Source organism: Astatotilapia calliptera, chromosome 5, assembly GCF_900246225.1.
Source record: "Astatotilapia calliptera chromosome 5, fAstCal1.2, whole genome shotgun sequence".
Lineage (NCBI taxonomy): Eukaryota > Metazoa > Chordata > Actinopteri > Cichliformes > Cichlidae > Astatotilapia > Astatotilapia calliptera.
The window spans coordinates 12,399,199-12,417,376 of record NC_039306.1 but is presented as its reverse complement, the minus strand read 5'-3'; the positions used below and the strand labels follow the sequence as shown (position 1 = coordinate 12,417,376).

General features: G+C 38.0%; 1 protein-coding gene across 11 annotated transcripts in view; it reads right to left on the bottom strand.

The window, feature by feature from the left end:
• Positions 1 to 18,178, bottom strand: part of ptprt (protein tyrosine phosphatase receptor type T) — a 326,863-nt gene that overhangs the window by 111,518 nt on the left and 197,167 nt on the right. For 7 of the 11 annotated variants that reach the window (XM_026167281.1, XM_026167282.1, XM_026167285.1 and 4 more), the window contains one exon: positions 11,426 to 11,561. In XM_026167281.1, the coding sequence (XP_026023066.1) occupies positions 11,426 to 11,561 (136 nt within the window). Of the gene's footprint in view, positions 1 to 2,726; positions 2,760 to 11,425; positions 11,562 to 18,178 lie in introns of all 11 variants that reach the window. The other 4 variants (XM_026167280.1, XM_026167283.1, XM_026167284.1 and 1 more) reach the window with 1 other exon arrangement.

Genomic DNA, 18,178 nt, shown 5'->3' with positions numbered 1-18,178 from the left:
ACTGATACGTCCAAGTTTAGCATGAAAGAATTCGGTACTTTCAAATTTGTGTGCTTCTTAATGTTTCTCTGTGTGTTTTTGTACATCTTCTAGTTTAGAGACAGAGTTTCAGTCCACCAATGTATTGCATGTGTGTACGCACTTGCATACACGGGTACAGACACAAACACACACACACACACACACCACTTGGCTTCACAAGAGCCTGCCATTTGCAGTGGATTCAGCCTGAGTCCATTCCCTTGGCTGACACCAGTTTCTAATCGCCTCATTCCTCTTGTTATAGATGAGAACCCCAGGGTGTCATATACAATCTAGAAAGAAGATGTGTCCTTTTGTTGTCTCAAAGTTGAGAGTCATCATTTATATTGTGTTTTTTTTTTTTTTACCAAACAACTGTTAATCTTGGCATCCTCACAATTTTCTAAAGGAATTAATACAAAAGCTCTTTTCCTCACACACATTCATTTAGCACTATATCTATCTCACATCCACACCTAAGGCCAATTCGGACATACCGGTTAACTTAATATGTATGTTTTGAATGTCAGAGGAAACCAGAAAACATGGGGGAAAAAAACCTGTACAGCTATGCATAAAGGTCAAGCAAACGGAAAGGAGATTTCAAATCAAAGAACTCTTTGCTGCAGGTCAACAGTACTAATCACAAAATTAATTAATTTCCGCATTTTTTTAATAAAAAAATGAACTGCTGCTCTTTGCGCAATGATTACAACTGCTAAATCAGGATTATGATTAATCTAAAAGTTTCAAGAAAATAAACCAACAGTTTTGGCAAAGTTCCTACTTTCTCTGAGCGACTGTGCACCATCCACAAGGACTGTCACAACCTTTAACATCTAGCACTGCATCAATGTCAATAAACTTCCTAAAATTACCAGATTTGGGTCGGCTTTAAATATATGAAGAACTATGTTATAGAATTCCAAGTTCAAGCCACTGGCAATTTAATCTTTATATGCTACTACTTGTCTTTGGCCAAAAAATCTTTGGTAAGTAATTTTTGACTCTAAATACTTTACAATCCCCCAGAATACTAAATGAAATATTTAATCTAAGGTAAAAAGAAAAAACTGTACTTTATTGCAAAGTCATTGTAGCACTGCACTAAATATAACCCAGGTTGTCTAATCAATAGTTTAATTTTATGTTATATGTATATAGGGTTATCCATATATAACCTTAAGATGCAGGAAGGGGATTTATTTGAGAAACAGATAACTACCATGACAGTAACAGAATGGATTGTCTTTGAGCCCAGAACAGTGTAGGTGGAGATATTTGTGAAGCATCGCATTTCATTCGGCAAGACATACCACAAATCCTAATCACCCACCTATGTTTTTGTTGAAGCCAAAAACATAATTTCTCTCCTAAAGTTTGATTAATTATTTAACTTTTTTAGCTAATTTTAGGGCAGGCTGGCTTGATTCCTGCATTACTGCATTATACCTACATATAATTAATTACACCAACCTGCTATCAATGTAGAAAGCACCATAATGTGGGAAGATTTTTTTTTCTCTGTCTGAAATTCTGTTGATGGAAAATTAACTGCAGATTTCTTGCAAATAATGAAACAGTTAACAATGTTTATCAGTTTGTCAAAGCAAATGACTGGTAGAGTGTTGGGCAGATAAATCTCATATCAGAGGAAATGATAAGTATACTTTGATGCATTGAACGTCCTCAGAAATTATAATAGTTTTAGATGTGCACTTTTGACAGGACAATAAAGTACCAAAAAGGACAGATGGTGTGCAACAATGTGTAAATGTTCACATTAAATAAATTAAAGTACTGACAAAGTGACAAAATATGTTAGAAAGTTTTCCAAAAGCATCTTAGATTAACTTAACTTTTCTACCTAGCTAATAGTAACAGCCAAAGCAGCCATTAAAAAATTCCATTCACACTTCAGTTTGCTACTAAAACTTTGCTAAAACGTATTCCCCAAGTTAGACTTTCAGTCAGCAAGGAAGAGAGATAAGTATACAGACTAATGATACTATTACAGGTAGGGTGCCAACAACTGCCTAAATGACTTCTAATGTCTAACAATGGAACTTGCAAAGTAACATTAAAATCTAAATTTCATCTATTTAGTGGCATAAATCGGGCAGTAAAAAGGCAATCAGAGGCGTTTTAAGTCTCAGTGGTAAAACTGCTGAGAGGAAATTGCATACCACAGTGATTAAAATATTAGGCGTTAGATTTTCATTGTATGAAAGAAAACGAATATGTGACCCCCAAATGCCTTTACATGTTGCTTAGGCCAGAACATTCTATGGTCCTTTTCACCAATACTAAGATTCAGAACCAAGGTGATTACACACTGTCTGCACACTTATTATATTGAAAGGTACACACCATGTATCCCAAGCTTTTTTGTTTGGTTTGTTTGTTTGTTTTCCCCCAAAAGGTACATCTGATTTTTAGGTTATCCCAATTCAAGGTGAAAGATGGACAACAGGAAAGTCTTTCAAGAAATATATGGAGGAACGTTCAATTATATCATTAATGAGATTTTTTGTAGGTGTTATAGCTAATGAGTTTGTCAAATATGAGAAGAATAATTCTCAGCAACTTAATATTCAATGACAGTGACAAGATGTATTTGGAAACTACTAAATGCTGAGGTGAAAATCACATTGAAGAACAGTGCGGAGTGGATGTGGTCATGTCTAGAAGCAAACATACAATACCCCACGCTCAGAGTTCTCCATGTGTGAATCTCTCTATCGGAGCAAGGGCAAGGCAGGTACAGGACGGGACAGGAAGGGGTGGAGCCAAAGACAGGAAGCAGGAAGATAGAGAGAAACATAAAAGGGCGTGAGACTTGATTCAAAGAGGATGAGTTGAGCAAGACATCTGTTTGTTTGTTTTTTTTAATCATTTGTAATGCATTCCTTTCATTCCCTCACATTCATTACTTTTTCAATTTATGCTAAGCATTTGACACCAAAGTTCAGAACTAACATAATAGGGCTGGGACTCTTTGAAGCACCTTATTTGTCTTGTATATATGGTCAAATAGGAGGCAAATATGTGAACTAGCTCTAGCTTACATTCCTGTGACTCACTGTATTTTTTATTAAGAAACTACCAATTATTATTAAATTGTTAATATTGTATAGTGCATAGTGACAAGCAAAGTTACATTAACTCTTTCAGAAGATACATTTTGTGATATTACGAGAAGTGAGAAGTTCATTGAATATATGAAGCATAGTATATGAAGTTTATTTTTGCTAAGAAGATCTAGTTTAACCATTTGCTTTTTGGACCATTTTGGACCATCATCACCATTGGTGAAAATCTAAAATGTCAAACTTCACTGAATACAATATAAAAAAGTCACTTTTCAAATCAAAGTTGAGGATCAGAGCCCAAATTCCTCTATGAGAAAGTAAAAAGCTCCAGCCTGCAGATGTGATTCTTCAAATTGTTTGGTAGCAATTAATCTTGAGAGCTTTTCAAGACCCCTACATTTCGGGAGATGAGTACTGCACTGCTAGCCATTTAGAAAGTTGTGCAGTAAACCCAGACTAGGTTTACGATCTCTCTCAAGAGTGAGTCACCACAAGACTAAGAGTGTGAGTCAATAACTTCATTAAGGCAAATGTGAATAAGTTTGCAGGTGCAATACATTGTTGTTAAGCATAAGGTATGGCTCCGATACAAGCCTAGAACAAATAAAAACTTCAGTCTGAAAGCAGCTTTCAGTCTACACCATTTAAATTTCAAGGTCGCGTCCCTGTGAACTCTGTGCCAATTCCTGTGTACCTACTACTTTTACACTCCTTAAACTCCTGGGAAGTTCTATCCTTCCTACTGAAATTATGTGTTTGGTCTTCAAACACTTGTTTGTCAAATTGACACAGCTTTTATGTTTAAGTGTGTCAGTGGTACCATGAACACTCTCCATGCATTTTTAACATTCACAGGATTCAAAAATCATTGGGCTGTAAATTGTGATTTTATTTTATTTTTTTTTACATCTTGAAGTGTACCATTGTGCTAGCCTTCACCAGTGCACATAACACTGAAAAGCTTTGGCCAAACTAACATCATAACAATTCACGGCATTGCTTCAGCCCTATTAAAGTGGATTCAAATAACCTCGTTTTTTAAGTACCAAAAAGGTATTAGCCTTTTTTTAAGGGGAAATAAAAAACTCTGTAAGGACACTTCATGGACTTTGTAAAAAGATCTGTATTTAACATAAACTTGATCAAAACTATTGTTTGTAGTTGTTCTTTTGGTGCTTTTTTTGAACTAACAAAGCAAATGATTATCGTTATCACCATCATCACAATCACAGGAAAATTGTGCAATACTGGTATTTTGCATTCAGATATATAGAAGCAACACAATGTACAGACTAATACAAAACTAAACTTAATCACTTATGATTATGTAGAAGTGAGTAGTAGGGTTACTGTGTGTAGATACCCCATCAAACACCTATTGTGTGTCATATTTTTATGTCATTTTGCTGTGTTTGGGCAGTGGGTGTGTAGTCAAATACAGTGGGGCAAAAAAGTATTTAGTCAGCCACCGATTGTGCAAGTTCCCCCACTTAAAATGATGACAGAGGTCAGTAATTTGCACCAGAGGTACACTTCAACTGTGAGAGACAGAATGTGAAAAAAAAAAATCCATGAATCCACATGGTAGGATTTGTAAAGAATTTATTCGTAAATCAGGGTGGAAAATAAGTATTTGGTCAATAACAAAAATACAACTCAATACTTTGTAACATAACCTTTGTTGGCAATAACAGAGGTCAAACGTTTACTATAGGTCTTTACCAGGTTTGCACACACAGTAGCTGGTATTTTGGCCCATTCCTCCATGCAGATCTTCTCGAGAGCAGTGATGTTTTGGGGCTGTCGCCGAGCAACACGGACTTTCAACTCCCGCCACAGATTTTCTATGGGGTTGAGGTCTGGAGACTAGCTAGGCCACTCCAGGACTTTCAAATGCTTCTTACGGAGCCACTCCTTTGTTGCCCGGGTGGTGTGTTTTGGATCATTGTCATGTTGGAAGACCCAGCCTTGTTTCATCTTCAAAGTTCTCACTGATGGAAGGAGGTTTTGGCTCAAAATCTCACGATACATGGCCCCATTCATTCTGTCCTTAACACGGATCAGTCGTCCTGTCCATTGGCAGAAAAACAGCCCCATAGCATGATGTTTCCACCCCCATGCTTCACAGTAGGTATGGTGTTCTTGGGATGCAACTCAGTATTCTTCTTCCTCCAAACACGACGAGTTGAGTTTATACCAAAAAGTTCTACTTTGGTTTCATCTGACCACATGACATTCTCCCAATCCTCTGCTGTATCATCCATGTGCTCTCTGGCAAACTTCAGACGGGCCTGGACATGCACTGGCTTCAGCAGCGGAACACGTCTGGCACTGCGGGATTTGATTCCCTGCCGTGGTAGTGTGTTACTGATGGTGACCTTTGTTACTTTGGTCCCAGCTCTCTGCAGGTCATTCACCAGGTCCCCCCGTGTGGTTCTGGGATCTTTGCTCACCGTTCTCATGATCATTTTGACCCCACGGGATGAGATCTTGCGTGGAGCCCCAGATCGTGGGAGATTATCAGTGGTCTTGTATGTCTTCCATTTTCTGATGATTGTTCCCACAGTTGATTTTTTCACACCAAGCTGCTTGCCTATTGTAGATTCACTCTTCCCAGTCTGGTGCAGGTCTACAATACTTTTCCTGGTGTCCTTCGAAAGCTCTTTGGTCTTGGCCATGGCGGAGTTTGGAGTCTGACTGTTTGAGGCTGTGGACAGGTGTCTTTTATACAGATGATGAGTTCAAAGAGGTGCCATTCATACAGGTAACGAGTGGGGGACAGAAAAGCTTCTTACAGAAGACGTTACAGGTCTCTGAGAGCCAGAGATTTTCCTTGTTTGAGGTGACTAAATACTTATTTTCCACCCTAATTTACGAATAAATTCTTTACAAATCCTACCATGTGAATTCATGGATTTTTTTTCACATTCTGTCTCTCACAGTTGAAGTGTACCATTGGTGCAAATTACTGACCTCTGTCATCATTTTAAGTGGGGGAACTTGCACAATCGGTGGCTGACTAAATACTTTTTTGCCCCACTGTATGAGGATTCTATAAAAACATCTCATCTCTAGGATTTCAGATTTTCTTTCTGTGTAATGGATGCATAAACAAAGCTCCAGTAGTAGGTTTTTTTTTAGACAAACAGACAGAAACAATTGCATATATGACTTTAACTTAGAGTTTGTGCACTTCTACATATGTGTATAGTATTTACTTAAAGTTATACACCGTGGTAAAACCATGAAACAGACAAGGGTTAATAACTTCAGTAAATTTGCTTGTTTGCCTGACTAAACTCACTTCTGTGTTCCTTCTTTTTAGATGTTTATATAATTAGTTTTTATTTAGAATGAGAATTTAATTCACACCTCCTTTTAAAGTTGTTGTGGGCATGAAAGGCGTATGAAAGCTTCAGATAAAATACAATCACAAAAGGCAGTTATTGAGCCAGAATTTGAAATAGCTTGGATAAAAGGAAAAAAGGGGTGAAATAAGTTTAACATATTTTCCATCAATTTGCAGTTCCAAAGATGTCACCTTTTCTCAATTACTTTGTTTAGGTCTGCTTCTCTGGCATTACAAACAGAAATCAGCCGGTGTACAGGGAGCTTCTGCAACATTAATTATTCATTGATTCTCCTCTTAACCTTTCTATGAAAAGTGTGTCTTCTGGTGCTGGTTCTTTGAGCCCTCAGGGCTACCTGGCTGTAGAAACACTGAATCCCCATTAAGCCTTCAGCCTTGTTCAGTGTTATTCACTTTCACATACATTATCAGCAACATGTCCTGGCTTTCTTCAGAAAATAAAGTCCATTTGGAACACATGTAAAAGTGGTCTAAAAGATTAATTGGACAGCTATGAGCGTACTTCCCAACAAAGTTTTGGTGCAGAGTAATTTATGAGGTTTAAAAGGCATGTAAAACACTTTCTGTTTAAAAAAAATCTGCCACTGGGACTGGCTGAAGTATGCAGTGTAAAATATAGATGATCCCAGATATATGGTAAAACCATCACTGTCTGAATCCATTCAGTTGGACTCATGTTATCGATTGTTTTTCTTTCTTGTGTCTCCATGACTCCCCACTATGTCTTGGTACAATTTAATAATTTCCCTTTTCTCACGTTTTTCCTATCTTGATATGTACTCCATGATTTCATTTGACATATATGTGCCCTTTAATTCTGACTGATGGCCTCGGTCAGCTCCGGTTCACGAGAAGCATCCCAACTGCTCCTTCTTTTCTCTATCTTTTTCTCTACAGTGTCATTGCTTTTTTTGTCTATATCTACTGTTGCAATGTTTGCCCTCTAATTGGCTTTTTATGTATATTATGCCCCCCACCCCCCCCCAGTCTGGTTAGCATCTCATTAGCATATCCACTTGACCCCAGGGTTAACCAGTGCTGCCTGGTTTTCAATTACCATATTCCTTCCAATCTTATACATTTGTCCCTTCCTTCTGTTACTCTCATCCTTTCCCACTTTTATTTTGTTTAACTTCTATATTCCCCATTTGTGCCTTCTTCTGATTTCTCCACCTTTACCTTTTTTGTTATATAATGTATTATCCTCCTTTGGCTCTACTGGATTTGTAATCCTCTTATTTGGTATATTTTCTGTTAGCCTGGGTTAGCCTCTAATTAGCGTTTCAAACTGACCCAGTGCCCTGCCTGACTTTATATTTTTGCCTGAGTACTCTTTTGCTTGCTTAAAATGGTTACAACGTTATATTTGACTAGCAATAAGGTATCTGCCAGTTTTCCCTCAGGGCATTTTTATCTGTTCATCAAGCTTAATGTTCAAAATTCAACAGCTGTTCAATAGTAACAGGTTATGAACAATTCTTTAATTTAGCAAATGCAAGTTGAGAGCATCCTTGTTGCATTTAGACAATATTTTGTCCTTTTTCTCTCTCTCTCTCTCTGTGGAACAGTATGATTTTACATGACATTGTGCTTGATTCAAGCTTTTTGCTAACTAATGTTTTTAGTCTAAGGAGCTTGGAAAGAAAAACACCTGGACTTCTTTAAGTTTCCTTGAAGATGTTTCACCTCTGATCCGAGAAGCTTCTTCAGTTCTAAGCACAATTGATGGAGAATCCCAGATTTTAAGCCCTATGGGAGTGTCCCCAAGAGGGTCATGGACCCCCTATTGATCCTCTACCTAATCACACGAGCCAAAGTGTGAAAATGGGTGTGGGTCACTATCAGCCAAGGTTTTAGGTGAACTCATTTTGAGACCATGCCCCACCATATCATGTGACTTACTGAGATCAAATGACCCTAGATATGAGTGAGCACTGAGGCATCTGGGACGGGATCTCAAAACTGAATTATAGATTGCAGACAGCTGGTGTTGTAAGACAGCCCCTCTGTTCAAAGATGGTCTTCCACGACCCTCTTAGGAACATTCCCAATAGGGCTTAAAAATCTGGGACTCTCCATCGATTGCTCTTAGATCTGAAGAAGCTAGAGGTGAAGTGTCTTCAAGAAAGTCAAAGAAGTCCAGGCTCTTTTAATTCCAAGCTCCTTAGACTACTATGACCTGGATGGCTGAGAAGCTTCACAGACAACAAATAATTTTAGTTTTACACAAGCAAGTAATCTACCTGAGAACCTGACCTTGTTCAGTGCTATGGTATTTCATTTTAGTGGATGTTTGGTCGATATTAAAACACAACTTTTTATTTTAGGAATGGAGACAGTACAGATTTGTAAAGCATCAAACAATCTCCAGTAGCTATATATTCCTTCCAAACACAGTATTACGTTTTGTAAAGAAAAAAAGAAAATCTCAGTTTTTAATGTCTAAAACAGAAGGACCAAGTGAACATATTGTCTAAATGTATTTCATCACACTCCCGTGCAGCGTTTAGTTTTGAAGTGTACGCAGTTTATAATAAATACTGATAATTACTGATCTCTTAACGCACTATAAAGTGGTTACTGGAATGCATTTGCAAGTGTGTCATTATTTTCTAATTTGACTGGTAACAGAAAATAATCCTCACACTATTTAGTTTTTTCTCTAATTTTGCTGCCAAGTTAATGTATGTTTTAAAGCAAAACCAACTTTTTGGGAAAATAAAAAACAACCTGTGACACAAAAATCACAAATGTAAAAGCAATATGAAGGATATGAAGGTTAGAGAGGAATGGGATAATTGATGGAACAGTATAGAAAACTAGAGAAAGTAACAGAAAGAAAGGCTGGTGATGGTGCAAGCCAGTGTGCAAGTAAACAACGATACAGAAAGCTTTTTATATCTGCTAAATGGGTTATATAATACAGTTTTATATACACTCAACAAAAATATAAACGCAACACCTTTGTTACTGCTCCCATTCCCCATGGGATGGACGTAGAGACCTAAAATTCATTCCAGATACACAATATAACCATCCCTCCCAAACAGTGGTCACAAATCAGTCCAAATGTGTGGTAGTGGGCACATCTGCTATATTGAGATAACCCATCCCACCTCACAGGTGTGCCACATCAGGATGCTGATCTGACATCATGAGTAGTGCACAGGTGTACCTCAGACTGCCCACAACAAAAGGCCACCCTGGAATGTGCAGTTTTTTGCGCTATTGGGGGTCTGGGGACCCAGAACCGGTCAGTATCTGGTGTGACCACCATTTGCCTCATGCAGTGCAACACATCGTCGCATGGAGTCTATCAGATTATCAATTGTGGCCTGTGGAATGTTGGTCCACTCCACTTCAATGGCTGTGCGAGGTTGTTGGATAGTCGTGGGAACTGGTACATGCTGTCGTATACGCCGGTCAAGCACATCCCGAACATGCTCAATGGGTGACATGTCCGGTGAGTATGCTGGCCATGCAAGAACTGGGACATTCTCAGCTGCCATCTGCCCTGAACAATGTGAATACATGATTCATCCGTGAAGCGCACACCTCTCCAACGTGCCAGACGCCATCGAATGTGAGCATTTGCCCACACAAGTCTGTTACGGCGACGAGCTGGAGTCAGGTCAAGACCCCGATGAGGACGACGGGCATGCAGTTGAGCGTCCCTGAGACGGTTTCTGACAGTTTGTGCAGAAATTGTTTGGTTGTGCAAACCAATTGTTCCAGCAGCTGTCTGGGTGGCTGGTCTCAGACGATCTTGGAGGTGAACCTGCTGGATGTGGAGGTCCTGGGCTGGTGTGGTTACACGAGGTCTGCGGTTGTGAGGCCGGTTGGATGTGCTGCCATATTCTCTGAAACGCCCGTGGAGACGGCTTATGGTTGAGAAATGAACATTCAATGCACGGGCGACAGATCTGGTTGACATTCCTGCTGTCAGCATGCCAATTGCACGCTCCCTCATTGCTTGTGGCATCTGTGGCATTTTGCTGTGAGACAAAACTGCACATTCCAGGGTGGCCTTTTGTTGTGGGCAGTCTGAGGTACACCTGTGCACTACTCATGATGTCAGATCAGCATCCTGATGTGGCACACCTGTGAGGTGGGATGGATTATCTCAATATAGCAGATGTGCCCACTACCACACATTTGGACTGATTTGTGACCACTGTTTGGGAGGGATGGTTATATTGTGTATTTGGAATGAATTTTAGGTCTCTACGTCCATCCCATGGGGAATGGGAGCAGTAACAAAGGTGTTGCGTTTATATTTTTGTTGAGTGTATATATATATAAGTCTCTGGGGAATAGTATAATTCTCATTTATTTGTCTTTAAGGATTATAAGATTAAATATGTCGCCAGGTTTAATACAAAATTTTGACCTTTTATATCGCCAGAAGAAATGTCTATAAATCTGTAGGTTTTGCGGATATGTTTTTAACCTGAAATGTTTGTTAAAAATTTTAAATCTTAGACTTTTTTTGTTGTTGCTGCAAGAAACAAAACCTAAAGGGGAAAAAAACATTGTAAATTCTGATTCAGTTTTATTTCTAAATGTGGTCAAATCTCTTTAACTGAACATATTTTTTTCTTGATAGATCATTAGGGTCAAATTAATCTGTCACTCCCTGCACACTTAAAACTATCCACCTGCGTATATATGCTAATGAGGACACTTGAAACTTAAGAATACAGCCTATGCATTAACCTCGCTTTCTTTTAGTTTACTAATTTGCATTAAAGGTGCATTACTATAAACATAAAACTGCAGTGCTACTTACTAGTATAAAACAAACTACACACTGCCTTGTCTAAGGGTTAAGATAATGGCACTGAAGTTACAAAAAAATGTGTTAATAATGACTCATTGTGAAAATGCTACATTTAATACCTTTAAGCTGCTACTCTGTCCTGTTGGTTAGTTCAATACCTACCTGCGTTTGAAGGTGAGAACAACTCCAAGAAGGATGATGATGAACATAAGAATCCCAGCAATCACGCCAGCCATTTTAACTGTGCTGTCCACCTGTTTCTCTGGCTCCATAGCATCAGAGTCCTGGGTTGATGCACCTAAAAGCACACATATGCACACACAAACAAACAGGTATGCAGATAGTCACATTGGTAGGGAACCTTAAACATATTTGCTTGGCATATACATTCACACAGAAATGCTAATGTGCGGATGGACATATTCATTTGCATACAGCATGGGAAGTTCAATACGGTGAGCAGGTTTTGCAGGCACACACATTCACTCACACCATTGTGGTCAGAAGTTTACACAAACTCATCATGAGTCGTCGATTAATCATTTGGGGCTATTATTCTTTGAACTGTTCATTTTTTAAATTTTCCTCATGTTTGTATAGCTTTAATGTTTTCTTTAAGGTCCCTTGGAGCAATTTCTAAATAACTGCAGATAATAAGTTCACCAGTTTAAGCATCTATATGGAAGAAAAAGTTATTTAGATGTGCCACTACTTTGCCAAGGTGCAGAAAAAGACACAGTCTTGGTAAGGATTAAATAATTTGGCAAATTATGGGGAAACGTCTGTCTTGGAAATCAGTTAAGATGTTCAGAAACAGCACAGGAATCAAGGTTCAAACCAGCCATGAAAAACTGCTCAGATGTCACAACCCACAGTGAAGCTAGTCACTCTGTTGGATGGACTGAGAGACTGTTGACCAAGAAATAAGCCCCTGTTCAAAAATTGAGACATTCAAGCTCAATTGAAATTTGTAGCCAACACAAACAAGCCAATTGTCTTCTGGAGAAACATTTTTTGTCAGATAAGATTGCACTGTTGTCAATAATGAAAGAGGTATTTTTTGGAGGCTTTCAACCCTAATAACACTTTACCAGTTGTCATGCAAGGTGGTGATAGCATTATGCTCTTGAGTGGTTTTGCCTCATGATGAGTGTATGTAAACCTCTGACCACTACTAGATCTATATGTATACAAAGACATCTTTATTGATGGACCCATATATCTAGATATAAAATGTGTACACAGTCATACATATGCTCAAAGACAAAACATATATATGTTGGCAATGAAGGAATACTGGAAACACTGTATCCCAAGGTGAAGATAAATTCTTAACACTGCATCCACATTAAAAGAGAATATAACCCATAAAATCATGGTAACAAAACACAAAAACAAAAAAGTAATAGGCATTGGATGAAATGTGATCATTTTTGTTCAAAAATGAAAATTTAAAGGAGAAATTTGAAATTTAGCATTATTTGACAATATTAGACAAGAATTTGTAATGACAAAGCTCACACTAAAATGTGTGAATTTTCAGTATGTCATTTTGAAAGCAAACATTATTTTCACAAATGTTTATATTTCATTTTAGAACAAAATGATTAGACATACTTTGAGTGATAACTGTTAAAAGGCTTTGTGTTCTTAAAAAGTAATAAGTGATAAACAATGGCATACAACCATACACAGTGTAATGAAGATGACAAACAGTGGATGAAGAAAGCATTTCATTGGCAAAAAAGTGGTGCTTCATGAACTGTTAATAATCAATAACTAATTACTCTCAAATTTACTACCCTTTCTGAGTGTTTGACAGTCTCTTTCAAATGTAATGCAGTTTTAAATTTAGTAATGCCTCTTACAGGTAAATATATAAAGCCAAAGAATAAAGGGAAATATAGTAGGGGTGCAACGATACACAAAATTCACGGTTCGGTTCGGTTCGATACTTTGGTGTCACGGTTCGATATTTTTTCGATACAAAAAAATGTTCATACCTTTTTAATTTGTCATTTATTAAAATTATAAATATATATTTTAACTCAAAAGTACAGTATTTAAATTTAACCCTAACCCTTGTGCGCGTTTTTTATTTTGACAGCGAATGCGCACCTGCGGGCCACTTATGTGAACCCCTGGTTATTTAGCTCGTCATATTGCAGCCACAGAAATTATTTTGTCCATGAAACCATAAAGCTGCACTTTCTTTTTGCCTTATAGTCTGATTTGTCATAACTTCTCCGTTTTGTGGTAAGCTTTTCTTTGGCTGTCACTTCTTCATCCTGACCTGTCTTATTTGGCTCAGCAGAACTAAAATATATATACTGCTACTTTTACACACGGACTCACATAAGCTCAGCAATTCTCTGAGCGATCAACCTCTCACATGTTTAAGCTTGCTGCGGGAGATTTCACTTGTCATGTTTGCATAGTAAGCTAACGATTGATAAGACGATGTCAGAGGAATTGGTGCACAAATTATCATCACTCACAGATCAGTGCTGTCATTGCAAAGTGAAAGCAAAAAAACAAGCGCAAATTCAAACGCGATTTCAATATGTCACATATTGACAGTGGCTCACCGATGCCAATGACATAATTACCCAGCTACATTTCTGAAAAAATGCAAAAGCATTGACATATATTTTTCCTACAATAGCCCGACGGGCAGGGCAGAGAGATTTTTGTAGCCCGACTGGAAAGATCGCTAGCTCCGGGACGTCGGGCTAGCGATTTTGCAAGCCCTGTATCTGATTGAGGAATCACTCATCTTTGGAAAAGAGAGTTTATTACAGAGAAATGTCTCTTTCCAAAATAAAAGCTATACTATCCGCTTCTTCTGGGCTATATTCTCAGCAGCATAAGGAGAATCACGTGCTAACAGCTGTCTAAATGACTCGGCTAAAGTTAGTAGCATGCTTGTTGTTTTTGTCTTTGCACTAGGATGATGTCGGCGTAAATGTGCAGTCTTATTCGTTGTGTTCCCACTAGTGCTTTCAGGTTAATCTCGTTGAAATGACCTTAACGCCACAACACGGCAAATCTCCGTTAACGAGCTACCGCCGATCGCCCCGTGCATGGGGCTAGACGGCCAACACGTTAACGAGCTAACTGTGCTAACACACTAGTTCACACCAATGTAATTGAGCATTGCATGGCACATCCAACATACTGTTTTACTTTAGTCCATGACTCGCTTACCTTCAGGGTCATACGTCACATGAAAACCAAAATAATTCCAAACGCCAGATCTGAATGAGGGTGGGGGAGGTCCATCTTGCAAGGAGAGCTTAACTTCTGTCTCGCTAGCTTGCCCTGCGCTCTTCCTCCTGACTATGCTGTCTGTGTTGAGCGCTCAGTGGATCTGCGCTCGACAGTGCAGCCTAGGCGGAGTAGTCGAACGCAGATTCACTGAGCGCTCAACACAGACAGCATCGTCAGAAGGAAAGTTGATAAAATAAATTACAAATGTTGTATTGTTTGATACATATGCTACCGAACCGAAAGCACTGTATCGAACGGTTCAATATCGATACGAATATCGTTGCACCCCTAAAATATAGGTGAAGAATAGTGGAATAACGTTTTAAAGAAAATTGTTTTTCTTAAACCATTACTGACTTCATTTCAAAGGACAAAAACAGTCAAAGGACAATGCACAAATGTGTAAGTCAGTAAACGACATCCAGGTTCATGGTCCAGAAATGTACATAGAAAACACAGTACAGACTGGATGTGCATCACTTTGAGTTACGTAAGGATTAAATAATTTGGCAAATTATGGGGAAACAAATGGGGAAACTTGGGGAAGGGGGATAAATGGTTTGTGTATATTGTTGATTTTACTAAACAAGAAAACATATTCAAATATATAAAGCGCTGCTCTCATTGTGTGAAGCCAAATAAAATATATTATTTTTATAATAAAAGAATGGTATGTAATATGAGTTACAGCTTAGCCATAGTTTCCATTAATGATAATACCACTGAATCTGATCAACACTGATGTCACAGAAGGTCACAGAGAGGCCAATGAAGTGTGTTAAAGGCATATAAAGAAAATTTCTTCTGATGTTTCATTCATATATATGAAATTTATATCTAGAATTTATTTTGTAAAATGTTTTCAAATACCGTCTGTGCTGAACCACAGAAATATCTAAAAAATAAAATAAAATAAAAAAAAACTGCTTAGTGTTTTTGGTCTGTCCTTTAAGACAGTGACACAAATGCACTCTCATTGTCAGTGCTTTTCTCAACTGGTAACTGGTTGCTAAAAATTATAAAAGTCAAAGATAAGTTCCTAGGATATTTTGTATAGAAACCAAAAGGTAACTGTCAATAACTTTCAACAGACTGAATGTCAAAAGGTAAAATCAGACATAAAACAAAGGACTGGTAAAATGTATTACTTAAAAACTGACAGTTCATAATAAAAAATACACTGGAAAGACAAAGACAAGAATCCCCAAGCTTGTGATCGTGCACATGAATGCCCCTGTCCTCGTGGAGACATATGCCAAACAGATTCTTGTTATAACCTTGATAGACAAAGACAGCCGATTAATAAAGTAATACTGCTGCGTAGGAGTTCAGTTTAATCCCCCGTCTCTCTCATCTTCGCCCCCTCTGCAATAACAACACAAGGTTGGCAGTGGAATGCACTGAGCTAACGGCTTAAGCACCTAACCTTGGCACACTCAGTAATAGCTGCTGCAGTCCTCAATTGCCGTGGTGAGGAGATGTTCTTTTAAAAACCCCGAATGCCTTCAATGACAACATATTCTCAGTCTTTATAGCTCAATCATTGACAGTCTACCTGTCGTGTAGCTGTATCATCTTTGAAGAAAAAAAAAAGAAGAATGCATCAGTTATTCTCTGACAATTTATTGCTAAAAAGATTTCTTTGTGTAAGTTTAATAACACATTATTATGTTCTGCTTTTTGAACACTTTGAGTTTTCAAAACTTGTACCCCATATCGGCAGATCTGTTTTATGAAGAAAAAAAATGAAGAGATTTTGAAGGTCTTATAAATACAACATGTCAAGACTGAATTGTGTTCGATCTACACCAGTGTTAGCATGCTAACCCCTAGTACATCATGTGTAATACCGCCCCCACTCCAAGATGCAACTCTGAGTTACAATACTGGGGTGGTTTATGCAACAAGCTAATACTGCTGACATAAACAACAGTTATTTAGGAAATTAAAGCATCTTGGGCAAAGAATAACATGCCCTTCCAGAGACAATAGTGTCCCCCTAAAAAGAAAGACAATTTTTTTATATTCCTTTCTTTTTGTTTTTGCTTCCTCTTAACATTTTTAATCTTATATACTAGATTTTTGACTTTTTTTCTTCCTAGAGAAACAGAAAAATCATAAAGGCACAAAATGCAAAGTGTAATTTTAAAAGACATGGACCTGTGATTATTTTTACACTTGTGCCACCCCAAGCAATCACTGTACAGAGGATAGTGGTTCTAAAAAGAAAAGGTGCTTTTCCAGATATTGGAAAGGTGCTTTTAAGAACTAAGGGACTTTGCAAGGACGTTTTACTTGAAATTGCTTTTAGTAATAATACAATGTAGTAATTTTTTAACGTTTTTAAATCTTTGTTGGGATCGTTCAATATTTTTATTTATTTTTTTTTATCTTACTTACTCTTTTATATCGAATGAACAACATCAGAAAATAGTGTTCATGGTACACTATCGAATAGCTTATAGCCCTGTAAACAGCAAAGGCTTAAGAGTTCAAGGTTCAACTTTTCTGTGTCTGTCAAGCACGTTATAGTTAAACCAAAGTCTTGAGCGATCATGCAAGAGACGAGTTCACACATTTCCCTGTAGTCTGTGCCCTGGTAATCACCCCACAGGTGTATCAAACCTCAATTTCCCCCCTGAGTGATCCACAATATGTATCACCTGACACATTTCAGTGTGACCCCATTTGTTCACACTTCACCAGCCCATGTGATGATTGGGTTCAACAGTTCATGATGTAACAGGAGAGGACCCCATCTGGTGATGAGTTCAGCTCCATTTAACATTGTGATTGGCCAGTTTGGGAGCCAATCAGGCACACTTAAACAGAGTTCTGACCAGGGCATAGAAGAAGTGATCTAATGTGACTTTGTCCATTACATGAGGGTAAAAGTTGAGATGAAGCAAATTGGAACAGCAAAATAAGACTAATTTCCAACTGGTGCAAATACAATATGGAGCAGACTATGGCCTCATTTATTTCTGTATTGTCAGTTTAAGGTAACAGGTGGCCTGTAAGTACATAAAATAGATGCATCCATCTTGCTTTCTTGCCACAGGTACTGGCAGGTGGTGTAGGTATTATTTTCTTGGCAGATACCAGGTTGCTAAAAAAGAGAGTTGGAACAGTGAAGAGCTTTGCATCGTGTCATAGTGTGTGAATGTCCTCATCTTTTCACAAACTGTAACTTTCTATTAATGAGTATCCTAAAATGTGCACTACCTCAAAAAAGAAACAAAAGAAAGAAAGAAATCTGGAAATTCTCACATATACTTATGTCTGCAACCTGAATATTTACAACATTAAATCACTCATCTGTGGTCTCATAGAGAATGGACTGAATTGAGCCTACATGGCGATGGCCACAGTAATTTTTTGTTATTATTATGTAATGTTAACTCAACAGAAAGACATGGAATATCAGAAAGAAAGATCCAACTGTTCTACCAGTAGCTGGATGGCTGTCTAGGTGCCTGAATTCACACCACCTAGTTTTCACAATAATAGGTTGTTAGGACTATACTGTAAGGTTTGGAAAGGGGTTACTGTGGTAACACTAACACAAAGCATAAATACTTTAGATCGTGTATATAGGGTAAATTGCTGCAAAAGTGATATATCTTAAAAGCTATTGGAAACAAC